General features: G+C 35.4%; 1 protein-coding gene across 1 annotated transcript in view; it reads right to left on the bottom strand.

Moving 5' to 3' along the window:
- PTPRQ (protein tyrosine phosphatase receptor type Q) overlaps positions 1-27119 on the bottom strand; it is a 231612-nt gene that overhangs the window by 164569 nt on the left and 39924 nt on the right. The window contains exons 12-19 of the mRNA XM_081818978.1: positions 23035-23207; positions 14001-14181; positions 12531-12692; positions 12247-12426; positions 11545-11652; positions 11122-11403; positions 1346-1528; positions 711-812 (exon numbers count right to left, since the gene is read on the bottom strand). Of these exons, the coding sequence (XP_081675104.1) occupies positions 711-812; positions 1346-1528; positions 11122-11403; positions 11545-11652; positions 12247-12426; positions 12531-12692; positions 14001-14181; positions 23035-23207 (1371 nt within the window). The remainder of the gene's footprint in view (positions 1-710; positions 813-1345; positions 1529-11121; positions 11404-11544; positions 11653-12246; positions 12427-12530; positions 12693-14000; positions 14182-23034; positions 23208-27119) is intronic.

Raw genomic sequence — 27119 nt, 5'->3', positions numbered from 1 at the left:
ATACAGTATATGTTAAAAAAAAAAAAAAAGAAGAAGAAGATAGCAGGAGGGGAAGAATGAAGGGGGGGAAATCGGAGGGGGAGATGAACCATGAGAGATGATGGACTCTGAAAAACAAACTAAGGGTTCTAGAGGGGATGGGGGTGGGAGGATGGGTTAGCCTGGTGATGGGTATTGAAGAGGGCATGTTCTGCATGGAGCACTGGGTGTTATGCACAAACAATGAATCATGGAACACTACATCAAAAACTAATGATGTAATGTATGGTGATTAACATAACATAATTTTTTTAAAAAGAGCATTTTAGGGGCGCCTGGGTGGCTCAGTCGTTAAGCGGCTGCCTTCGGTTCAGGTCATGATCCCAGGATTCTGGGATCAAGCCCCACATCAGGCTCCCTGCTCAGAGGACAGCTTGCTTCTCCCTCTCCCCCTGCCTGCCTCTCTGCCTACTTGTACCCTCTCTCTGTCAAATAAATAAGTAAAATCTTTTTTTAAAAAGGAGCATTTTATACCTGATTTTATTGAACATGAATCTGACTTTGCTAGCTTCTTTTACTCCATGACAATGAAATCTCTGTATAATGCTGGCATGGCATAGAACCGATACCCAAGTCTAGTAGAATTTTTACATTATATCTTCATTTTATGTACATGCTTTTTTTGAAATGTGATGGATTCAAAATAAATCTGTATCCACTATTGTATTTACCATCTTCTTCAGTCAGTACACTTATGGGTTCGCTCCGCACTCCTTCACCCCTGAGTGTACTAGCAGACACCTCAATCTTGTATTGGGTATATTTCTTCAGTCCTAAAAAGAAATCAAATAGATAAGACTTACAAAATATCCTTTAGTAATATGCAAGAGGCAGACTATGAAACAACTTGATATTCCAAAAGTAAAAACTAAATGAAAATGAAGTGCTTTCTTTTTTTTTTTAAAGATTTTATTTATTTATTCATGAGAGACAGAGAGAGAGAGAGAGGCAGAGGGAGAAGCAGGCTCCCAAGGAGCAGGGAGCCCGATGCGGGACTCGATCCCAGGACGCTGGGATCGTGACCTGAGCCGAAGGCAGACGCTCAACCATCTGAGCCACCCAGGCGCCCTGAAGTGCTTTCAAATAGTAAGTCCTATTACAAAGACAAAATATGACAAAGTATTGACTTAGAGTATTCTTTCATGTGACTGTAATAAATTCCTAGTTTATTAAACTAAAAAGCCAGAATTGTCCTACCCTGTATAAAACTAATCATACTTACCATTTATAATATAAAAGCAAGGTAATATTTTGTGCCCACTGTCAATATTAATGTTAATACCTAACATTATATATTATTTTTTACCTTTAATGTTCTGGGTCAAAGAGGTTGTATTTATAGTTCTTTCCTCATTTCCATTACTTCTCCTGAAATAAATTGTGTATTTTTGTATGATTCCATTAGGACTACTCGGGGGAAGGAATGACAGCTCAATCTCTCCAGAAGATATATTTTTGTAAGTAATATTTTCTGGTGCACTATCAGGCACTGGGAAAAAAACAAAAATATAAATGCATAAAATAATTCTATCCTAAAAATATATTCTCAAAAAAAAAAAAAAACCATTTTGCTGAAGTCTTCACCCAAGTGCACTAGGATATGTATATAAGAACATCCTAAATGGAATAAGAGACACAGAACTTATACACTTACAACTATGTAAGAAAAAATTGCATCTCAAAAGAAAATTCATACTATGATTCTACAGAATAATGCTTATAGGATGATATGTTCATTAAAATACTTGAGATGGCATTAAACTATCTATCGTTGCAGAACACACAGATGCAAGAAAGAAGTTCGAAAAACACCTAAAAATCAATTCTGCCTTTCATTAATAATGATAATATATAAAAGATTAATAATTAGTTTGGGTACAAAACAAGATGTAGGACAAGGCAAGGAACCTCTCCTAGATACAAAGATACAATGTTGCACATTAGGACCTGGTAGCAAACCCGTCTTCCAAGGATACAAGATAACATTAAATAAAATACAGGTTTTATGTATCTACTAATGTTCTTATTGTATTGAATCCAATGGTCATAAAATGGTTTTCTATGTATATTCAAATACTAGTACTCCATGTGGAATTCTGATTCTGATAAATATTGAAACGGATACCCTAAACTGAATGACTATCTTAACTAAAACAGTTAAAACCCTTCATAAAATTGAAACAAAGTTTTCTTTAGAGGAATTGCAGAGTTGGACAAGGTAGTTAGAAATCTGTGGTAGCCAAAAAAGCAAAAGCAAAAAAAATTAAATTAAACAAAAAAACAAAGTAAAAATGGGTATCCTGAAACAGAAGCTGGTACTAAAACCAGCTCTGTCTTAGAGGGGACTGGCCAATCCTGGTGATGTTGAGTTTTTGCATTAACAGCTATATGGAATTCCAGATAAAGAAGAGAAAGCCTTGGGCCAGAGGAAGAGTAAGGGATATCCCCATTTAAGAAGATGGAAAACCAAAAGCACGCAATTTCAACCATTTTACTGGACAACTCAGGGAAGTACCTTCAATTCTTCTGCAGAATGCCACAGAATTCAGTGTGAGTGGTAACTCCTGATCTTGTGCAATGTGATGTGTTCACCCTCAGGGAAGAGGGAGTAAGAAGTAAACCCACCATACAAAAGAGGACAGAGAAGAATTTTTTTTTTTCTCACTCCATTCTGGATGAAGAAGTGAAAGAGAAAGAAAAATTATGCAGTTTTGGAACTGCACACCTATCCCTAAGAGCCCTATGTGGCTCAAATCCATGTTACCTGAAAAACCTTCACTTCAGAATTTAAATTAAAATGAATCTGTAATAGAGTGGCTGTTATTCAAAAGCAACTAGCAGAAGCAAACATAAATCCTCTCAGAAGGAACTCAGCTTCAACTCAGGCCGCATAAATGTACCACGGATAAATTTCAAGGAAAATGTGCTGACTGATAAAATCACTAAACAAGCAAATCAGACACCAATAAAGTTAGCAAAGAAAAAGGAAAAAAAAAATCTGTCTCTCTCCCTTACTCCCCCACACACAAACACACAGCAGTCAGACTTCAAAAGACTTCGGATAATTGAATTTACCAAAGCATAAAAATAAATGTTTAATGCATTTCAACAGATCTAACAGATTTGAAAATATGAGCAAAGAATTCTTTAGATAATAATAAATGATATATAGCCAAGCAGATTTGAAAGAGAACCAGTTAGGCCTTCTGGAATAGAAAAACAAGATAACTGAAATTAAAATTCTTTTGATGTATAAAAAAGCACATTTGATAGAGAGAGAGAGAAATTTAGTGAAAAGGATGACAATATTAAAAAATTATCAAGAATGTAGTTCAGAGAAAGAAAACAGGGAAAATATAAAATGGCAGTTAAGAGACATGGAGTATATATCAAAGGAGTCTGAGATAACAGACAGGATGAGGATGAAGAAATATTTTTAAAAGGATAATGGCTGAGACTTCAAAATTGTTGGAAGATATTAAACTTTAGGTCAAGGAATCTCAATAAGTTCCAAGCAGGAAAATATTTTAAAACAATCATATTTAGACACACCATTGTGAAAGAGAAGATCTTAACAGCACCAAAAAAACAGATCATCTACATAGGAATGACAATTAGACTGACAAATTGACCTCAACTGAAAAACAACTGGAATTCTATAGCCAGAAAAATTAACAAAAGCAAAATAAAAACATATTCAGACAATCACAACCAGAAAATCCTCAATGAGTGATGTTATAAACAATGCATTTTAGGCAGAAAAATATTTACGGGAGATGAAAGAACCACAGTTGCAAAGATAATGGTTTAAAAATCACCTGCATGGAACAATAACAATAACAACTAACTGGAGGGGTTAAACGATATAAACTATGTAAACATTATTGCCATTATAAAGTCCTATTACAAGAATCTTTCCTTTCAAAAGAAAGAATTGAACCTTTTTTTATTGGTCCTCTAAATACAATGGATATAAAGTTGCTACTAATAAATTTAATGAAGTAGAAAAATACAGTTCAAAAGCCTTGAAAGTGCAGATGCAATATCACCTGCTCCCAATTGTTAACTGCTATGGAATATAAGGCACGCTTAATAGGAAAAACTGACATACAGATGTTGATATTTCTAAAACTTTCAGAAGAATTGTAATTTAACACATAGTTTGATGTAGTTATATATATCAGTATAATTCTACACAATATAATCCCTTTGCATACACTCAAAATCTTCTCTAGCATCTTCCCAAGGCAACCCATTACATGGAGAAAAATCCTCAACTGCTCTGAATGCTTTCTTCACCTTCTGGATCTAAGTGAAATCTTGGACCTCCTGAGAACATTACATTTTAGTGCTCTCAGGGAACAGGTAGTCATTTGTTTTTCTCCTACAATCCCTAGAACCATAGGACCTGGGAGTTCAGTAGCTGCATTTACAGCTCCTCTTTGCCATATCCAGATTGTTTCTCCTTCCTTCTACCTGAAGAACTCTAGTGCTACCCCTCCCTAAGAGTCATACTTCTTCAAACATCTAAAATATTGTATCACCTAAAAGGGGAGTGGGGTGGGGAGAAGGGTGAAATAGGTGATGGGGATTAAGGAGTGCACCTGTGATGAGCCCTGGATGATGCAAGGAAGTGTTGAATCACCATATTGTACACCTGAAACTAATATTGCACTGTATGTTAAGTAACTGGAATTTAAATAAAAACTTAAAAAAAGGAAAAAATTTTATCACCTGGATGACTGACTTCCTCTCTACCACTCTTAAGAGATGTCAACGTCAATGCAAATGATCTGCCCAGTTCCCTGGACTCTGTATTCCTTGATCTCCATAATTCCACCTCACTTTAACCGCTAGTTTATACCTTGTCATTACCAATAATTGCCCATATTCCTTTCTTTGGCAACACCTCCTCTTTCTAGCTTACTGACCTTTGTACTGACAATCCAACAATTCCTTGACCCTCATCATAACTTCATTTTATCCCCTCCCTTACATCCTCATCTCCCTACTCACTCAGGCCAGAGCCCATCGCCTACCACCAGAACCAGTCCCTACCAATTTCCATCAACTCCTTCTGTTTCCATCTTGCTTTCCAGCAAAATTCCAATCCGAATTAAACTGAGCTCAGTGCTAGTTCCATATCTGCAACAGAACAGCTGAAAACATCAGAAGAAAGCAAAACTCCATGCTAACTAGCCTCATTTAAATTTAAACCTCAAATTTCAAATGAATTTTTTCCACTTCCCAACAGCCTAAATTTTACTTTAGTCAGTTCCGTCTACAGCTCTGCTCTGTATGTTTTCACCATCTTCTCTGTCCACAAACATCCAAAATCCCTCCCCACTTCTTATTCAAAGCTGAAAATCTTGCTTCCCACTTCATTTCGATAATAACACTCAGTAGAGAACTGCATTATCTTCCTTCTACCGATTTTCCTTTAACTGCTTTCTCTCCTTACTCCCTTCCAAGGCATGGCCCTGCACTTTTTTTTTTTCTTCCAAGTTTTTATTTAAATTCCAGTTCATTAACATACAGTGTAATATTAGTTGCAGGTGTAGAATTTAGCTATTCATCACTTACATACAACACCTAGTGCTCATCACAAGTGCCCTCCTTAGTCCCCATCACCTATTTAACCTATCCTTCCACCACCTCTTCTCCAGTAACCATCAGTTTGTTCTCTATAGTTTAGAGTCTGTTTCCTGGTTTTCCTCTCTTTTTTGTTCCCTGTGCTCATCTGTTTTGTTTCTTAAATTCTGCATATGAGTGAAATCATATGGTATTTGTCTTTCTCTGACTGACTTATTTCGCTTAGCATAATACTCTCTAGCTAGATCAATGTCATTACAAATGGCAAGATTTCATTCTTTTGGATGGCTGAGTAGTATTCTGTTGTATAAATATACCACATCTTCCTTCTCCATTCAACAGTCAATGGAAATTTCCTAGCCCTCCATTTCTGTGCTAGATTCCATTCTATCTATCTAGTCAGAGGTTTTAGAATTGAAGTTATTCCCTCTCTGTTGTGTTATTGGTTTTTCTCTTTTGGTTGAATTATTTCTATATTGTATACATATGAACACACACACACACACATTATATCACAGCAAAAGAAAAAAAAAAAAGACACTTGACTCTCTTTGCCCTTTCAAGTATTGCTCCATTCTGGCCTCCATGCCATATCAAAATTGCTCAAAATTTCCACCTTTATTCATTTTCTCCACTTTTTAAATCTGTCATTCTGTCTTAGTCTCACTTCAGTTAGGCATTTTCCTCCACTTTTTTCCATGAAACCTGCTGTCATGAAGTCACCAGTGATCTCCATAATGCCAAACCTCTCATCAGTTGTATGCCCTCATCATCCTTACTTCACTGACAGCAGTATTTGACATAGGAAATGAATTACTTCCACTTGAAAATCTTCATTCACTTGCATTGCAAGACACAATCTTCTGATTTTCCTCTTACCTCACCACTGCCCACTTCTGCTTAGTCCTTGACTAACTCCTCTCTGACTTCTCCAAGTCCATAGGTCATATTGCCCCAGAACACAGGTGTCTGCTTCTTTCCATTTCTATCTACACACCCCCTGAGGTGACTTTTTCTCATCCCTTGACTTTAAATTGTGTATTCAACCCTGGATCCTCTCCCTGAGTTTCAAACTTATATATGCAAGTGCCTTCATGACAGGTACTCAGATATTTAAAACATGTTCAAAACAGAACTGAATTTCCTCCAAACTGACCTCTTCTCCAGACTTCCCTATCTCAGTAAATGGTACCACCACTCACCCAGATTTTCGAATGAAATACCTAGTAAATAATCATGTTTTTCTCTTCATTCCCAAATCCAACATAGTCATCAGAGATCTTCCAAAATTGCAAATAATATCATGTTCTTGTCATAATTCTTCAATAGCTACTCATTACAATTAAACTCCAAACCTCTTAGAATAACACCAAGAATCTGCACAATCCACCTTTGCCAGCCTGTCTCTCCTCATCTGCTAATGACAGGAATGCTCTGCTCTTCCTCAACCACATAAAGTATCTTCCCACTTGAGAAATCTGGCTATTGCTATTTCTCCTTTTGGTGGGCTTTTCTTCCTTATCTTCATCTAACTTGCTCTTATACATTGTTAATATCTCTGGGCAAATATAATTTCTTCAGAGAGGGCTTCTCTCATTCCACCACCTCCAATAGTCTGTTTACTAGTCAAGTAACTCTCTCTTCTTTCCCTGGTTTTTTTTCTTATTACAATTTACCACTACCAAAGTCACATATATTACTTTATACTGGTTTATTTTCTGTGAAACTTCTAAAATGTTAAGTTCCAGGACGGTAGGAATTTTGTCTTACTGCTGTACCCACAATGCATATGAATCCACAAAAACATGTTCAGGCCATGAATAAATATGTTCAACATGACATAAAATATATTTAAAAACAAGAGAGAAATTCACAGCTAAGCAAAACAAGATTGAATTGAATAGCTCTTTAACTGCAAGAAAAAAAGGAGTCAGTAATACTATGCTTGAACTTCATAACTCAGTATGACTTCTGATTTTGAAAAATTCCCATTGGAACTTGCTAAGTTGTCCCTCTGGAGTTGTCTGCCTACCACCCGTAGTCAGAATATAAATATGCACCCCTGACCCCAGGCTGATATCCTTTGCATTTTTATTCATTTATCCTTAGGGGATAACCAGTGTTGGATTCAGGGAAAATAAGACAGCCTTGATGACTTACTGATATTGGAGAGCAATGATGGACTTAGAGTTTTCTGAACCAACACAGTGTGTCCAATTGGAGAAGTATTGTGTAAAATAGATAGCTCATGAATAAAAAGACTATGGACTCTGAGAAACAAACTGAGGGTTCTAGAGGGGAGGGGGGTGGAAGGATGGGTTGGCCTGGTGATGGGTATTAAAGAGGGCACGTACTGCATAGAGCACTGGGTGTTATATGCAAACAATGAATCATGGAACACTACAACAAAAACTAATGATGTAATGTATGGTGATTAATACAACATAATAAAAAAAAAGTTTAAAAAAATTATTACAATTGGTTGGAATAAGCTGAATCTATTTAAAAAATAAAAATAAGAAATGTTTGTTCATGATGGTCCCAAAATAGGAAGTGACAAGTTACCTTGAGTATTCCAAAAGATTGTTGTTTGGCATGCAAAGTTATAATGATATGTAGAAAAAATTTTAAATGCTATTCATTAATATAAATAAATTTATAGAGCCCAACACAAAATTTTGGTCAACATCTAGATTACTATCCACTAGTGGTTATTACCCCACATCAGTCATATTCAAGGCATTTTGTTAAAGGCTTCTCATAAAGAAAGGTAGATCTTAAAGAGGAAAGAGAAAAATAGAGATCATCAAAAGGTAATTTATATGAGAACTTAAAGTTCTTTATATGATTACTGAACCCTAAGTATGAGAAAACATGAATTAATCTTGTTTGATTGCAAACTCTACATTCTATACTTAAAACACACATAAACACAGTCTCTCTTTCATACACACACACACGCACACACCCATGAGATCATCCTCGTATTGATCTTTTTTGCTTGAACACAAGAGTATTTTACTCCCAAGCATAAGTAAACTCTGATTCCCCAATCAAAATAAAGCATGTGCACAAATAATTTATTCTTATTTGTAGCTAGCAGCATTAACACACTACTAACCAATCCCTCAATTTCTCATGAACCAATGTTGAAAAGTGGGCTCTTGTTTTTTATAGTAAGAGTAGAGGATGGATTCATTCCATTTAATAAGAATATGAAGCCTTGGGAATAGATAGATAACTGTTCTTGCTTCAAATGACACCTTGAGACTACTTAACATTCTAGCTTCCTCTTTTGCAAAAAGAGCTAAAACTGGTGGCTCAATAGCAGCACACATATCATGGGAAAAGTCATAATGTAGATTTCATTGTCCACCGTTTTCATCTAGATGAAGAACGCAAAGATGTTGAGAGTACCCTACTTTAAGACAGAGTTCGAAATTAGAAGTATGGACATTGAACACAATGCCCTATTATTCAGTCTGTTTTGCTTCTGAAGAGCCTAGTATCAAAAAATAATTAGCAAAGAACAAAAAAGATTTTTCTATAGATAATCACTAAGGTGTTCTTGATGCTGTGACCAGTAGTGAAGTATTTGTAGTGAAGTATTGGTAAGTATTTGATAAGCATTCATGAATATGATGATTGTTTAATATAACAGGAACTTTGAGAGTTCTTCTTTCCTTCTTCATGCTATGCAGAGCCCAAGTAGCAAAATATCTCTGCAACAATGAACAGAAAAAATCCTGGATATATTCTATAATTTACCAACTTTATTGATGGCTTCTGAAACAGATTATATTGTGAAAGGAAATATGCTTTATAGTCTGATGCATTTGGGTCCCAGGTCCAGCTTCATCACTTACCAGCTGGGTGACCTTAAGCAATTAAACATCTACCAATTAATTTTAACTTTAGGAGGGCAGAAATTCACTTTCATTTACAGTGTTATATTCTCAGTAGGGCTTGGCATATTGCAAATATTTGTTAAATATTTATTGAAGGATGAACCTCTCATACCTGTTTTTCATTAGGCAATGAAGATAGTAATATCTTAATGCTTTATTTTAGAATTAAAGAGGTAATTTTCATGAAAGCCAATGGCATAGCCCACGGCACTTTGCAGGTGTTTAAAATATGCTTGTTTCTTTCCTTGAACTAGTGTAAAATAAAGCTAGGTCAGGTAAAGAGGAGATATTTTTCTTTAAAAAATACTGATTTTAAAAACAATATCTATCAAAGCAGTGGAACATGCCAATATACAGTTTAACATCAGTTAGATTTCACTTTAAGGGATAACTCTTGATGCTATAAAACATTCCTTTCATTACTCTCTCAGTCCAGCAATTACAATTGCCATTCTCCATGGGCTCTTTTATGTCATCTCATTTTATTAATTTCTGTGACCGGTCTCAAGAAGATACTCCTGTTCAAAGATAAACTGCTTTACTAGATTCCTATATCCTTAAGGTTAGAGACAGGGCCTCACATATAGCATGTGGCTGAACCATATGAAATTGCTGATACTTGGCCACTATGACCCATAGGAATAGTAATTCCATATGGTTCAGCCAGTAGCTAGTCAACAGATATTTAATTTTAAAAGTAGGAGTAAAACAGAAACTTTATATTTTTTATTAATTCTCAGCATAAACTACAGAGTTGGCTTAAGAGTGATGCTCCAATATATGATTATAAACATAATATAACAATAAACTTGTTATAATCATCTTGTAGCACTGAAACTGAAACACAAGAGTGTAATTCCTTGCTTCCAGGATATTCCCCTCCCTACCCACCCAACAACTTCAAAAACATCCACTCTACCCTATTCTTTAAGATCCAGGTCAGATGCTATCTCCTCCATAAGACTCAACCAGGCATGCCCTTCGTATGCTCCTACTCTGCACCTCTTTCTTTTTTTTTTTTTTTAAAGATTTTATTTATTTGAGAGAGAGAATGAGAGAGAGAGGAGAGGGGGGAGGGTCAGAGGGAGAAGCAGACTCCCTGCCGAGCAGGGAGCCCGATGCAGGACTCGATCCTGGGACTCCAGGATCATGATCTGAGCCAAAGGCAGTCGCTTAACCAACTGAGCCACCCAGGCGCCCCTCTGCACCTCTTTCTATATACATACCTCATTGGAGGACAGGAATCTATTCTTATGAGTGGCCTCTGCCTTTACCTAATCTGCAAACATGTAGTTATTTTACAGGTACTCTGAAGGATTCCTTGGTTTCTCAAGGTCTTTCACTTGAAAAATTCACTGATTTTATTTTGGAGTTCCCATATATGTAAAGCAGACTTTAACAATCGACACAGCAAGCCTTTTCCCCACACCTTCCCAGAAAAAAATAAATAAATAAATAAATTTCTGGGTTATACAAAAAAGAATAAGAGATTTTAGGTTACTTAAAATATAAACAATATGACAATTGTCAGCCATGTTTACTTCATTACTATGTATTATTAAACAGCAAACAAAAAACTTACCAGTCTCAGAAGTCCTTACAGAGAGTAAAGAAGATAACTGATTGCCATGACCAAATCTGGTATATGACCTGACAGAAATGTTGTAGAGGGTGTAAGGTTTTAAGCCCCCTAAAATTATGTTTGTGGTTGAGGTGTTCTTCATAAACAAGGTGTCCATATTTTTATACAGCACTTCATAAACAACAATAATCCCATTGGGTTTCTCAGGTGGTGACCACTTCAAATTTATTTCACTTGCAGTAACATCAATAACTTCAATATCTTGAGGTGATGATTCTGGTTCTGGGAGATGAAAACAAAATTTTAAATACATGTATTTTTTCATGCTAATTGCTTCAGCCACTAAGGGAGCATGAGATAGACAGCAGTAAGCATGCAACACTACTTGCTTCTCTTTATTAAAATTGCACCTGATATTCTTACCATCTTCTGGAGTTCTCACAAAGATGTCATTTTCTTCAGACAAAGAACCTTCTCCAACATGGGTTGAGGCAGCCACTCTCATTTTATATTTCGTGTATTTCTTTAACCCTATAATGACAACAGTAATCTGTTTAAAGATCATAAAATAGCATTCATGGATTAGGGTCATTTGACACAGGACTAGTGAAAATAATTTATTTGGGAGACTGGCTCTCCAAGTCAGTTTCCTTGTAATCTCATTGTCCCAAAATTCCTCGGGCATGAGGGTCTTCCCATGTTGATGATATTTTAGTTCTTTCCTGAATATTAGGGTAATCACTGAAGCTGAAAAATAATTTTTGGCACGCTGCAAGGACTATGTTGACTTGGCACAAACAGCATGTCAGCTCAGTAACTTCAGCTGATTTTCACATTCATTCATTCAAGCTTTTAACACTTTACTTCAGTGTACCAGATATAAAATTCTCTGGGTTAAGTATATCCCTACAATACTTGGTGATCTGATGATCTCTTTTTTTTGTAGATAAATATAGATAAAGAAAAACACATTTAATCAAGTTATTTCTTCACATTTTTCAAGATGTCATGGCAGCACAGCATAAGAAAATCTGAAATGAGGCAGCACATGTCCTGCAGTGTTTAAGGCAAAAAGAGATGCATATTTTCATCAGAAAAGCAATGTTTTAAAAAAGATTGTTCTACCTGTTATGAGAAAGCTGTTATCTGTAGTAGTCATCTGGAATGCTCTGTTTGTATCCAGTTCCATTGCATAAATGGTATAATGAGTTATTTTTCCATTGGGATATTCTGGAGGATCCCAATACAACAAAATAGATGAAGAACTAATATTTTTATAGTTTATAATTTGAATGGAGCTTGGCACTTGTAAAGAAGAATGAACAATTAATGTGAGCAAAAAGAAAAAGTATTACAATGTGTAAGAGCAGTATTTGCAGGTAATTATTTCAAAGGAAATACATTCTTACCTTGCTCACGTGTCCTCACATTGAGAACCGTTGGTGGTCCTTCTCCCATGATGGTGAAAGCAGATACACTAATCATGTGCTCAGTGAAAGGTACAAGTCTCCTGATAACATAAGACAGCTGTTCAGCAGCAATGTTGGTGATATACAGATTCCTTGTAGTTCCTATTTGAAATCAGTTAAAAAAATCATGATCAAAATTATTTTTCCTCACAGAGTGAAACCTTAAACTTGATTTCACATTAGTCATTAATTTTTCTATGTACTCCTTTATGCAAAATAATAAAAATATGTGTAAATAATAAACATGTATAATTAATAATACATACATCTTGGAACATGAGACTAGTGTTTTGAGAAAATACAACCTTCTGAAAGGGACTGGCTAGGAATTTTCTCTGAAATGAAAGATGAGGTAATAATATCAAATTAAAATGTTATAAGTCAATGCTATGTTGTAATGTGAATGTTATCGAAATGAGACTTATTTGGACTAAAAAAATACCATACCTTTATCAAACCCCTTGGGGGTTTAAAGTAAGCATGCTTGGATAACTGACACGTAAATATGTCTGAACAAGGATTTCAAATAATGTTAATTTTTTTTATTAAGAACCTGTGCATCCAACAATGTTAAATAACAATTAGGCCAGACAAATACTCAAGGAAACATCTGTATCAGAAATTGTGGGCCTCTTAATTTTTAGTGTTGCTCCAGTCTTTGCACAGCTCAAAATGGATCAGTAAATGAAATAAACATATATCGAATGTAATGTGATATTTTTGACTAATTCTGCATCAATAAAATAACATAATACTTTTAATTGGAATGAGACAACTACTGAATCAGAAAAAAAGGCAATGAAAAAAATATTCTTCTCACTTTTAGAATGACCAGAGAGATCATTTAGATCTGCGTCATGTAACCAACTATTTTTAATTTGCTATATATGGCATTCTTCTTTTAGAAACAGTAAGATCCATTGACCCTGAAAAGCAAGTGTATACACTAATGACATCACCACATCGCTGGGGTCACCTACACCTGTTTATCACCCCATGCACTAGAGTTGTAACTTTCTGACCTATTTACCTTTAGTGACATTTGAAAACCTATTAGTCAAAAGCTGCAGAGAGTGTGAGGCCTGTAAATGATTTGAAGATATGTTAATCCCTCCCCATCACACCTGCTTTGGCAACTGTAATAACTGATTGTCTATGCAGCTTGGCCAGAGACTCTAGGGTGCTACTTTCTCTAGGAGGAAGGTCAAATGGGTTAGGAGGGGCCAACTCCTGCCTGTGTGGCATAACCATTTGCTGCATGAGGTTATCCAACAGTTGAAGAAGAAAAAATCTGACTCCAGCCCATGAACCATTAATAATTTGGTTGAACTCTAAGCTAAGGTTCATATCTGTGCTAGCTAGTACTGATGGTTTGAAATACGCTTCAAAGAACATAAATACTGTACCTACCAACTGCTGAATGCTGGTCTTCAGCTCTGTTCCTCACAGGGAAATTATTACGCGCATGACTGTTATATATAGCTGAAGCAAGCGAGTAGAGGTCTGAAGATATCTCTGCTGAACCCTCAAATAATTCTGCCATTGACTCTTCTTTGTTCACAGTTTCTGGAGTCATGGGGTCATCTATATACTGTAATTAAAAACAGACTATTTACAATGACTGTAACATTTACACTTAATAATGACTTCACTCAAGTATTTAGCTTAATTAAAAAACTAGTAACTTTGGAATCACACCTTTTAAAAAGACAGTATTATATCCACAACTACTGTCTTCCTTTACATTCCCAGATTTCATTCTAGAGCTATTAAATTCCTGCATCATTTTAACACATCCTGATCACTCCATTGTCTTAAGAGATCAATACTGTATTGTGGGATGAAGGGGATATTTGTTTCTGATTTGAGTTAATTATTGTAAAATTAGACATCCTCATACAGAGGTTTCATAACTAAACTTTTAAAACCATTCACCCCCAAAAGTAAGTGTTCTAGGCACACTGCCTTATTAAAATATGTTTTGCTTCTCTGTGTGTTCTCATTTGCATATGAGGTGTGAGAGGCTTGTATGCCCGCTTGATACATCAATAATAGTTTATCTTTGATCAAGTGAAGTTACAGACATGAACAAAACTGCATGGCAATCGCTTTCAAATAGCCTATCCAAGGCTCTGGACGTAAAGAATATTTTAAGTAACTGTGATTGCTCCTAGATCCCATAATGTACTTCACACATGTCAAGTTCACCAAAGTAACAGATACTGAAGTGAAAATATCAGGGGCACATTACAGATAAATGCAGAAGAGTTTCTATTGGGATAACAAGATGACTCTCTCCTTTCCCCCTTCCCACAAAGCATAACTGATTGAGGAAAGGGTATTTGAGCCAAATACTATTAGGTATTTTGTGTAGTTTTCAACCTCGGAAATAAGACTAAACATTAATCAAAGTAAATGTTGCCTTAAGAGACTTAACAACCAAATGAAATGTGTGAACTTTGGATTCTAATTAGTACACATCTACCAACATAGGCTTCAAAAATAATCAGGAAAATGTGAATATGTTCTAGATATTAGATGATACCAAAACAATATTAGTAATTCTGATAGTTGTGGTAATGGAATCAATATATGAATTAAAATGTCCATGAGTTTTAGAGATTTGTTATTAAGTAGGCACGTAGGAGCAAAATGGGAAGTCTGGAATTTATTCTAAAATATGTCCAAGGCAACAGTAACAATGGGAAAAAGCTGATGCCAGTATGACAGGATGTTAGTTACTGAATCCAGGTGAGGGGCAAATAGGGGGTTATTACATTCTCTTCTCTACTTTCATATCTGTTCAAAATTTTCCAAGATAAAATCATTTAAAAAAAAAAAGACATTGCAAGAACTACTTGCTTTTGGTTCATTCCTTTTCAAGTTCTGCTTCAAAACTCACCTTTTAAGAAGAACAAAAATGCTTTTTTTTAAAAAAAAGGAAATCATTTTATTCCTTCCCAACTCCATGCTCTCTCACACTCACATGCTCTCTCAAACTTGTAATATATAATAAAGGTTTTATTTATGTAAATAACTTTTGGTACTCTTATCTTTTAATTATCTTACATGTTTTGGGGTTGTCTTTAGTCCTAGAGCCAAAAACAGAGTTTTTATTCCTAAATAACATCAATACTTAGTATTTTAAAAAACTAAGAGGTTCTCAGGAAAAATTTCAGTTAAGGCAAGAAATTTTAAGGCCGTTTGTTTAACCATCTACAAAGATAGGTCATTGGAATACTGACTTTTCTGAGACATAAAAGAATGGAGAAATGATCCAAGGAAATCTCTGGTTCTCCAAATGATATTTATAAAATAAAATTATCTAAATCTTGTTACATCTTTAGCCAGAAGAGTATTGTGATGAAAAGCAGGGGAATACCTATGAGATCTATTCTAAAATTGTTGCAGTAAAGAACTCTGGATAGGGAACTCTATATGGGACAAGTTAAAGGTCTTCGATCTTCCAACGGCTCACTTCAGCTCTGCCTCCACAGGGAAATCAGGGAGGGCATGAATCACAAACACATAATTCAGAGATGCTCTGGTATTCCAGTCAATAGTTTATGCTTGAAACACACAGCTGTTTCTACTATCAATCAGCCGCTCTTTGAGAATCTACTGTGTACAAAGCACTACGGAAGGTACAATGAAGTAGTACAAACAATTTCCCCGTGAACTAAAACTTTGCATTAAATCTCCTGATATTTTACACTCCACGTAAGATAAATTATTGAGAGTTATGCCACAGCATCCCATCAATTAACTAAATTAAGCATCTCTGTTGACAAACTGCCATTTCAATAGAAGAGTTGACCTAAATAATTTTGGCTTTCTGAATTTCTCTCAAATTCTGGTATTCTGGAAAGACCCTCCCTAACTGGGGCAATGATTTGAACACTGGTTTCACAACAACCCAGAATGTTATTTGTTATCACTGAGAGGACTGTGCCATGAATATTTCTCACACTTTGCCTCTCTTAAAAAGGCATTAGATATTGGGTTTTTCAAAGGATGAATAAAAAATATTTTAAGAGCAAAAATGATGGGAAAGAACTAGAACTTAAGAAAGTAATTGGAAGGGGCCAAAGTCGACATGAGAGAAATGGAAGAGAAAAGAAGCCCACCACAACCCCCAAAGGTTTCAGACTCACTGAGTTAGTCCAGGGCTCTCAACCTCAGCTCTACTGACATTCTGTGTTAGATAATGTTTTGTTGTGGGAAGGTTAGCAGCATCCCTGGTCCCTACCCACGCGAAGCATCTCCTCAGTTGTGACAAAGAAAAATGTCTCCAGTGATCGCCAACTGGAGAGCAAACTCTCCCTTAGTTGAACACAATTGACTTAGGGAATGTCACAGTTCATCAACATGAAAGGCCTCTCATATGCTACCCAAGAATCTTTGGAATTTATGTGAAAGAATTACAGTTCTTCAGAGCTAAATTCCTAATCCATCTGTACAAACCAACCTGATTCTATGTGTAATAACCTTCATTATAGCTAATGTGATTTTATTTCTAAAAAAATCTCCATTACGTCTATCAATTTAGACTCACTGGAAGTCTACTGGATTGAATTAATGGAACAAGTGACTTATTCTTAAGAAATGTTTCTATATTTTATTATAAACTATAACATGATTTATGCTCTCTGTTATTAAGCAGTAGTAAAAAGAAAAGTCTGCAATTAGCATATGTTTGGAAACCTAATGGATATTATTTCCTTCTGCATATTTTTGGGTGACAACCCTTAAGGCTTAATTCTTTTTCTGTTCCTAATGGTCAATAAAGTAAACTTTATCTCAAGCATTTCCAAACTACTCTTGAGTCCTGTCACCTTCATTCCATAGCAATTGGTCAAGCATTTAGCTGGCTTTCTTCTCATGTTCACCAATGACAAATATTGATATACTTGTGAAACATATCAGATGAAAAGATGTATCTGTATGAATCTCAGAAATTTGTAACACTAGGCAGCAAGATGGTGTCTCTGGGGAGAAAATGCCCCAGGATTCTACTAGAAGAACAAGTACAGGATGAGATCTGAGTGTGAAATTCAAATTAAGAGCAGTCCATAGAGAGATGAATTAAGGGTTTTTCAGATTTTAGTCTCAATGGAATGAGTTCTGCAAAGAAATTAGTTTTATTCTTTGCATTGAAAGAAGTAAGAAATGAACATCAAGGTAGAAAACAGTTCTTCTGAATTTGGATCTAATCAAATTACATATGGACTATTGTGTTCAGATGATTAAGAGGCTCAGTGACAAACTGGAAAATATACATAGGAGAGTAATCAATAATATGAAGGATCCAGAAACCAAAGCTGATAAGAAACTGAGGATGTTAAGCTTTAGGGAAATCATGACCATCATCTTCAAATGATAAAAAAATAAATCACTATGTATTGTTGTTACTACTACAAAGAATAACATTTAAAACAACTATGTGTCAAATATGGTGCTAAGTACTTTCACCCATGTGATATCACTTCATTATAGCCCAAAGAGTTAGGTATCAAGATCTCCATTTTACAGTTGTCTGTTAAAGTTCACAAAACTAGTCATAGCAGAGGTAGGATTAAAACACATTTCCCTGGTTCCAAATTCTGAGCTCATACCATGTGGGTCTAGAGAAAAGAGATGGGACAAATTGGTAAACATTAGAAGACAAATAGTTCAGTTCCAAACAGTTAAAGAACAGAGTAGTTTCTTATTCATCTGTGTATCTTCTGGACCTAACAGAGTGCCTGGAACTTTGTAGTTACTTAATAAATACATGCCTGGGAGGTCATAAAGAAGAATATTTTTAAGTTCATAGAATAGGACCTGCTTTTGTGGTAGTAGATACCCTATTATCAGAGTTGATCAAATATTTTAGCAGAGGCTGGATTCCCAATCATTTATTAGGCATGTTATACATGCGATTCATATATAAATTTGGAAGTTGAAATAAAAGTCTTCAAACACTAAGATTAAATTTTCTAATATATTTTTTCAAGTATTTGTTTAAATACTGAAAGTGAAATCTTATACATGTTTCAGCATGCTCAAATAACCCCTATTTATTAAGAAATAAACAAACCATAAAAGGTCACTGGAAACAATTTTTCAATAAGGGTGACTGACTTTCTGCAATGATACTAAGGAGTTAGATTTCTTAAATAGATACATACCTTCCCCATCTGTTCTCAATTCTTATTTAGTTACTTCTCATTAGAGAGAAGTATAAATAATATCCTTAAATCTGGAAGGATCATTCTAATAGATGTGTGAAATATAAAATAGTGGGCTGGGAGAGTGTGGTGGACAGTCTCTCATGTGGCCCCCCCTATTATTCCTACCTCCTATTGTTCATGCATTTGTATAATCCCCTCCTGTTGTGTGGGAACTATGATTTGCATCTACCCAATGAAATAAGGCAAAGGTGAGAGGATGTCATTCTTATGTTTACATTATACCATATAGATTCCCCTTGCTGGCATGATGAACTAAATGACCATGTTGAGAGGAGGGTGGGGGGATGGGTTAGCCCAGTGATGGGTATTCAGGAGGGCACATAGTGCATGGAGCACTGGATGTTATACAAAAACAATGAATCATGGAACACTACATCAAAAACTAATGAAGTACTGTATGGGGACAAATATAATAAAATTAAATTTTAAAATAAAAATAAAATAAATAAATAGATAGATAGATAGATAGATAGATAGATAGATAGATAGATAGATTGATAGATAGATAACCGACCATGTTGGGAAAATCCTTGTGACAATTCTCCTGTGGAGGCCTCTATGAACTGGAACTAAGGCTAGTCTCCAGTCAAAAAACTGAGGCCCTCAGTTTTACAGTCAATAGGAAGTTAAATCTGCTGAAACTCTGAGTCTGAAAATGGCTTCTTCCCAGTTAAGCCACCAGACGAGAACACAGCATAGTCTGCCCTTGATTGCAGTATTACAAGACCCTAAGTAGAGAATCCATCTAAGCTATGTGGATTCCTGACCCACAGAAACTATGAGATAATAAATTAATATGAATTGTCTTGAGCTTGTGGCAAATTGTTATACAACAATGGAAAACTAAGGCAGTAAGACAACAATAGTCCAGGCAAGAGACTATGCAATCCTGAGCTGCAGTGCAGACACAGGAATGAAATGTAGATGTATGCATCACCCTTTGGAGGTTAAAATAATTGGCTTAATACTGAATGACTATTGAATGCTAAGTATAACCCTAGACAGAGATAGCCCCATGGTTCTGAGCCTTTATGACACAAAGAGTAACAATGCCATAATCTGAAAAGAGAAATACCAGGCATGTAAAAGCACCATAAGGACCTTCTCAGTGCTTAGACAATGACCTTCAGGTCAGAGAGCTGTGGTGTGCCCAGTCCAAGAAATAAAGGAATTCTAAAACTAGTTATTTGGTATCTAGGCTTCAAATTAGTCTCTCTCCAGACTTTGTTCTTCATAACTGAAACTATTAATTGTCTAGATAGACTTTCTTCTTGTGTGTTCTGTGAAAACCTTCACAGGTCTCCATCGCCATCCCCAAATCTCTGTCAAGTATCTGTTCCAAGGTGTATCCCAGCTTTGTCTCCTCCTTCTGGTCATAAACCAGGCCACTATCCCAAAAAGGATTTTTGTTTTCTTTTATGAGGGAAAATGAGTTCAGATGTGATAACCCTGAGAGAACCTCCCTACAAATGGTTGCCATTAGGAACAGAGTGTCAGAGAAAGACCAGAATAGAAAGCAAGGCAAAGGGATCATTCAGGTAGGAAGCTGTGACTGAAATTGTGTGATCATTGAAAGAAAGTGTAAGAAGAAGGCTGAAAACAGAACTGTCTGGAACACCTTTACAATGAAGGAGTTAGAAAATTACAGGAGAACTAGCCGTTTCAATTTTCATTTTACAAGACCAAAGTTTTGCAAAGTCATAGCATATGAAAGTGGAGGAAGCATGAGGCAGAAAATACTCAAAAGCTGGAAAGTGGGAGAGCAGAAAAATGGATTCTGGAGGAGACAATGAAGATGGGGACACTTAAAAATATATTACCACATTATTTGACACTTAAGAGGTCACTGGTGACTTCTAATAAGATTTCAAGAACTTAGATAATTCTTGTGAAACGGTGTGGAGGCCATACTTTGAGAAGTAGAAGAGTGAATGAAAGGTAAAAGTCCTTATCCAGTATCACGGTCAAGATGAAGGGTAATAAATGAATACACTAAACCAGAGGTTTTATCTATTATGTCCCTACTCCTCACCCTGTAAGCTGAGTATATAAGCCCTGCTTTATACCAAGTCTCCAAAAGTTGACTTGTCCAAGGTTATAGAGCTAGTAAATGGCAGAGCCAAGGCTAGGACCCAAGTCCATTTGGATTTAGAGCCTCTGCCATATCTCTCTCTCCAGATCAACTTCCTGAAAGATGAACCCAAACATCAGTCACATGGAAAAACAGAAATATCAATAATAGGCATGATCTAATAAAGAAAGATACCATCATAGAAATAAGGAGACGTAATGTGTCCTTTCATTGAGGGAGGATAAAGAAACTAATAATATATGTCAATCAGGGTGAAAGTTCTAATGCCATGATTAATAATCACAACAGGTCACAATAATTTAGCATAGCACTTACCACATACCACATACTGTTCTAAACTCTTTTATGGACATTAACCCATTAAATCCTCATTAATACCCTTTCTTATAGGGACTCTTATAATCTCTATCTTTGAGAAGAGGAAACTGAAGATGAGAGAGGTCAGGCCAGCTTTCCTAAGATTAAACCAACCATAATGGCAAAACCAAAGTTTAAACCCAAGCATTCTGCCTCCTAGGTCCATGTTCTTAATCTCTCTACTGTAGAGCCCATTAAGTGACCAGGATATAAACCCATATTTATATGACCCCAAAGCTCACGTTCTCTTCAGTGTATCACAGGGATTACAAGCCATATAGACAGAGGCAGAATCACAAAGAAGTCTTTCTAGAACATCTTAGCTTCAAGAGAAAAACAGGTGTGTCTGGCCATTCAACAGATGTCATTAACAGAAGTGGGAGATCTGTCACCTAGTCCCAAAACAGCTAACTATCTAATTTAAGACCATCTCAGCTGGAGCAAAGGTTTAAGCTCTTGCCCTTTGCCTGAGTTGTCAACTAGAGTATCAGAGAAAGCATAACTCACATCTTTTACACACAGAAAAGGAGTAAACATAGGATTGAATTTTAATCCTGCACTAGAGATGGTGAATAATTTGGAATCGTAAATCCTGGGCAGCCAGAGTGCTTTGAGTACATAGTAACATCAATTTTCAAGTATGTACAAGAAGTGGAAGAAAGCAGAGACTAGAAATAGAGTGGACAATATGTATGGGGAAAAACAATAGCACAGCTAGAAAAAGCAGTGATTCTGGACCAAAACAGTAGAAGCCAATTGATGAACAGCCATCAGGTAGCTCTTTCAAGGCCTGTGATTGGATTCACTGGTCCTAAGTACATTTATTTTTGTATCCATACTTGGATGTGACTAGTCTGGTGACTTACAGGGCCCTCACAGATGAATAGCTGGCTGGGCAAGGTGAATGAAGACAGGAAAGGGAAACCAGTGTGGCCTGTACTTCTAATAGAAACAAAGGGGAAAAAAATAAGACCTCCATTGTGAATAGAGGCAAAGACATTGTCCTCTTATATCTATGAATGACTTAACCTCCATTATTTAGCCAGCTGCTTTCTTTCTTTCTTTTTTTTTTTTTTAAGATTTATTTATTTGAGAGAGAGAGAGCAAGCAGGTGGAGGAGTAGGGGGAGAGGGAGAGAGAGAACCTCAAGCAGACTCCCTCGTTGCAGGGAAAGGGACATGGGCTCGCCCTCACAACTCTGAGATCATGACCTGAGCCAAAACCAAGAGTCAGACACTTAACGAACTGAGCCACCCAGGTGCTGCCATTTGCTTTCTTTAATCAAACATACTTTGCTTGGTTCTTTTTTAAAATGATGTAGCTCTGAAAAAAATAGCTTCCAAAGACTGAACAGGACAAGTCATTTGTCAACAACAACTACGAAATACTGTGCCTTTCACTGGCAACTGTTCCAAATTGCAAGCAAGCCTAGAAGGAGTGTTTAAATCATAACAGGAGTTTCTAAACAATTTATTAACTGAATTACCATAATAATATTCACTTATGGAAGCACCTTTAGTTCTATTTAATTGTTCAATTAACATTTTTATATACTGAAAAAGAATAATAGCATTTAACTAATAATGTAGGTTCTAAAATGAAATATGACCTAGCTAGATTATCAACATAGCCCAAATTTACTTCACTTTGTACCATGATGCTTGTCAAATATTTTATGTTTGAATGCTGGAAAGTCTTCCAAGTTATCAGGGCCAAATCCAAGGAGAAAAGGCTCACCACGATGTGAAATGAAAGTGAATACCTCATCTTTTCCTGTGAGCAAAGTATTTTCCAGAATTACTCCTGTCTCTGAAACTAGAACTTTGACTCGGTATTGGTTAATGATTCCATTTGGTTGTTGTGGTTTCTTCCAAGTAATTCTTATTTGTGTAGCTTCTACTTCTGCAAGTTGTAAATCAAATATTGCACCTGGAACTAAAAAAAAAAAAAAAATGAATAAGGAGGGAAGAATTTAAAAGTATATTTTTAAATTTTAAAAATTCCCTAAATTCTTAGCTCACCATTTAAGATTTGTAAGAAAGTCTATTAGACTAAAACAGTTTACTATTTATTAACAATTAAACATGTATAAGATTCTTTAAATATATAGATAAAGTTAAATTTCTACAGATTGTTCTCAAAAATGTAAATAAGAAATAGGATAACATGAACTAATTTCCTCAAATCAAAATGTCATAATATTTGTTTGAAACAAATTCATTAATCAAAATAACTTCCCAGAGAAAGCTGTTTAGGGATGATTAATGCCCAATAGAAACCCTGAAAGCTTTATAAAATTATAACAACATATCAAAAAACAATATCCAGAAGACTTGGTATGAAATGAAATGTAGTTGGTAAATTCAATTTGGTTGTCTTTCAACTTACAACATTAGATTGCTTGAAGAGTTGACTGATTTTGGTCTGCTGATTTTACAAATGAATTATGAGTCTCTAATTTCAGGTACCCTTACTCTTTTCAGTAATAAAGAGAAGCAGAAACAAACTAACAACTGGTTTACAATAAAGCACCAAGTACTTACGTAAATTCTAGTTAGAAAGTGACCAAGAGTGACATCCAGTAAACCTCCCAGTACCACAGGAGCAATAATGGATCAAGGATAAACATGCCCTGGGCTTTTGTCTACTTTTTGTTTATAGCTAGTGTGATTATGAACAGCCAATTAACCCCTCCCCTAATTTTCCTAATCTATAAAGTGGGTAAAATTATATTATTCTTATTACTATGCAAGGTTACCATAAGGAACCTTGAGTGAAATGCTCAAGAAAGAAAATAATATAACTACTTATGATCAAGATGTAGTAAAACATCAAATTCATTTCCCTAAGCTATTTCATATCATTTAGAACAGAGGCACTTCAGGGATATAATATAAATAGAGAATGACCCTTTTCCCTTTTAAGATAACAGAAAGGAATTGAAAATTAATGTCACAACTCTTGTAAATATTATTTAAAATTAGTTAACATAATTATGCTTACCTTAACCATATAGGAAACGGTATGGAGTTCTCATTCCATAGATTGAGTTTTTTTCTTTGCCTCTATGAAGTAACCACTTACAAAGCCCCCTAGATAGTGTAACAATATAAATATTTCTAAATGTTTTTAAATAGTTAATAGCTAGATGAATGAATGAGTCATTCTTGCCTAAGATTTTCATTCCTACTGCAGCCAAGATTTTCGTGTCCAGCACATAGTAACACCTGTGCTCAAAATTGAGATATAAACATGAAAGTACAACTGTAACTTGCTAATTCTTTAAATCACCTTTTCTAAAAACATTTCAATATTTCTTTATATAGAAGGATAACTCTTCATATTGATCTCTCCACACAGAACTTCTAATCTGAAGGAAAAACAGTTTGACCTGTGAAGGGTAGAGGAAGAGTTCTAGACTAGGACCCTATAATCATTGATTCACTCCATAATTCAGCAGACTGAGCCCTCATCTTTTGGTCATTATTCTAGGCACTTGAGGATTGAGTGAGAAAAAAGATAGATAAAAACCTTTTGCACAGGTTACCTCTTGTATAAGTATATATAAAATATATATTGTCCCTAACATATATTTGTCCTTATGTTTTTATCATATTTACCAACATACATATTTTCAAAGGCAGAGCAACTTTCCAATCAACTGTGTACTATGAAAATAACACAGCCATTTAAATAGTAAAGCTCCCATTCCACCTTTCTTCTACATTTTATTTTAGAGTTGCTATGTAGGCAAAGCCTTGGCCAGTATTGTATAACATAATTCATGGAAGAGATCTGGCATTTTTCCATTTAATTTGAACTTGTGTAGAACCTCAATTGAAGAAACAATTTAATGACTACATTTACAGACTAACAGGTAAGGAAATGCTGCCTACCAAAAAAATAAGTAAAGTGTCACTTCCATTTGATATAACACATTAATCTAGTGGAATACCAAAAACTACCCAGTACAGCAAAAAAGAAAAAAAAGGTGTGTATATGTGTGTGTGTGTATATATATATATATTTTTTACTGTCCCTTATTTAATCAAAGAGAAGAATAAATCTTCTAATTTACAAGATATTTTTCAATGTAACTTAATAAGTATTGCTCTATAACACAATGCCCTTTTAAATTACAGTTCAAGTAAAGATTAAGTGGTTCTATATTATGCTAAAAATGTATCCCAAACCTGTATAAGAACAACTGTAAAGCTATCTCTCTCTTTTTTTTTTCAATGAAAGAAGAAAAAGCTTGAGGGATAAAGGAAACGACTCCATTTGTCCTTGTCCTTGTCCTTCGGAAGATACTTGATCTCTTACACCACAAATTCTTATGAGGAAACCAGAGAAGTATGGATTAAATCAAACTCCTTTAATATTGATACCAAATTAACGAAAGAAAACCAAATACACAAGGCAGTTATTCATGGTTCAGCATCAATTCTGAGGTGTTGTCCACGGGGATTACCTAAGAATCATTCTCAAGTCAATACATCTATAAATTTTATTAATAAATGAGAAACAGAATAGACATATAAAGGATAAATAATGTTCCAAATGATTTTAAGCTTTCAAATGAAAAAGTATTAGAAAAAAATAAAATGGAAACAAATGGTACTGGGGCAAAAAAAAAAAATACATTAAAATAAATTTTGCCATTATGTAGGGTGCCTGGGGGGCTCAGTTGGTTGAGCATCTGACTCTTGGTTTCGGCTCAGGTCCCAAACTCAGGGCCATGATCTCAGGGTTGTGAGATCGAGCCCTGTGTTGGGCTCTGTGCTCAGTGGGGAGTCTGCTTATGGTCCTCTCTCTCTCCCTCTGCCCCTCCCCTGGCTCTTTCTCTCTCTCTCTCTCTCAAATAAATAAATCTTTTTAAAAATAAAATAAATTTTGCCATTGTCTAGCAAATTAAACTAATTTATTAAATTTTTTAAAGATTTTATTTATTTATTTGTCAGAGAGAAAGAGAGAGCACAAGCAGAGGAAGCAGCAGGTAGAGGGAGAAGAGGCTCCCTACTGAGCAAAGAGCCCGATGTGGGACTCCATTCCAGGACCCTGGGATCATGACCTGAGCTGAAGGCAGACGCTTAACCAATTGAGCCACCTAGGCATCCCTAATTTATTAAATTTTAATTAAATTAATTTTGAAAAAAAATCTATTGACAAAAGTCATTGAGAACCCTGAAAACTTGAGTCTCTCAGTGATTTCCCTACAAAAGATTTTACTATTTGCAGAAAGTAGCAAGTTGAGGGACAAAAGTCTTCACTTCCATAGTCTGTTTATGGAAGAATAAATAGAGATTTCAACACTCTGTTTGCTTTTAAGAAATTATGTTAACCTTCTTATGAAATATTTGATACTAGTGACAGAAGAGTTCTTAGGGGATATTGAAGCAACAAAGTTTTACTTAAGATTTATTTAACCCCCCATGCAAATAATAAGAAAATGCTGGTGCCTATGTTATATATAATGGCACTGTCTCATTTTGTGATAGGCAGCTCCAGGACATTTTGTAACACTGGAAATTATTAAATTATCATTGTTTTCCAAAACCATCTCTTCTTCATACCTATGTGGAAATCTGTTCAGTAAAATATTAACGCATATATGGGAATCTTATGAAATGTATAGGAATACTGCCATAACAACATGATGTTGATTTTCATTGATGATCAAAGTAGGCTATGGACCATAACATTCTTAGTGCTAATGAAATCAGCCCCATATTACTATAGTAGCATATAACATTGTCTATAAGAGGTCAATTCAAGATTTTTCTATAAATATCTGGAGATTTGTTAGAACACCAGTTGTTCTAACATAACATAATAAAATAAAATTTA

This window comes from Leptonychotes weddellii, chromosome 5 (assembly GCF_054177405.1).
Source record: "Leptonychotes weddellii isolate Sample4059 chromosome 5, ASM5417740v2, whole genome shotgun sequence".
NCBI classification, from domain to species: domain Eukaryota; kingdom Metazoa; phylum Chordata; class Mammalia; order Carnivora; family Phocidae; genus Leptonychotes; species Leptonychotes weddellii.
The sequence above is the reverse complement of the archived record's forward strand: the minus strand, read 5'-3'. Positions and strand labels throughout refer to the sequence as shown.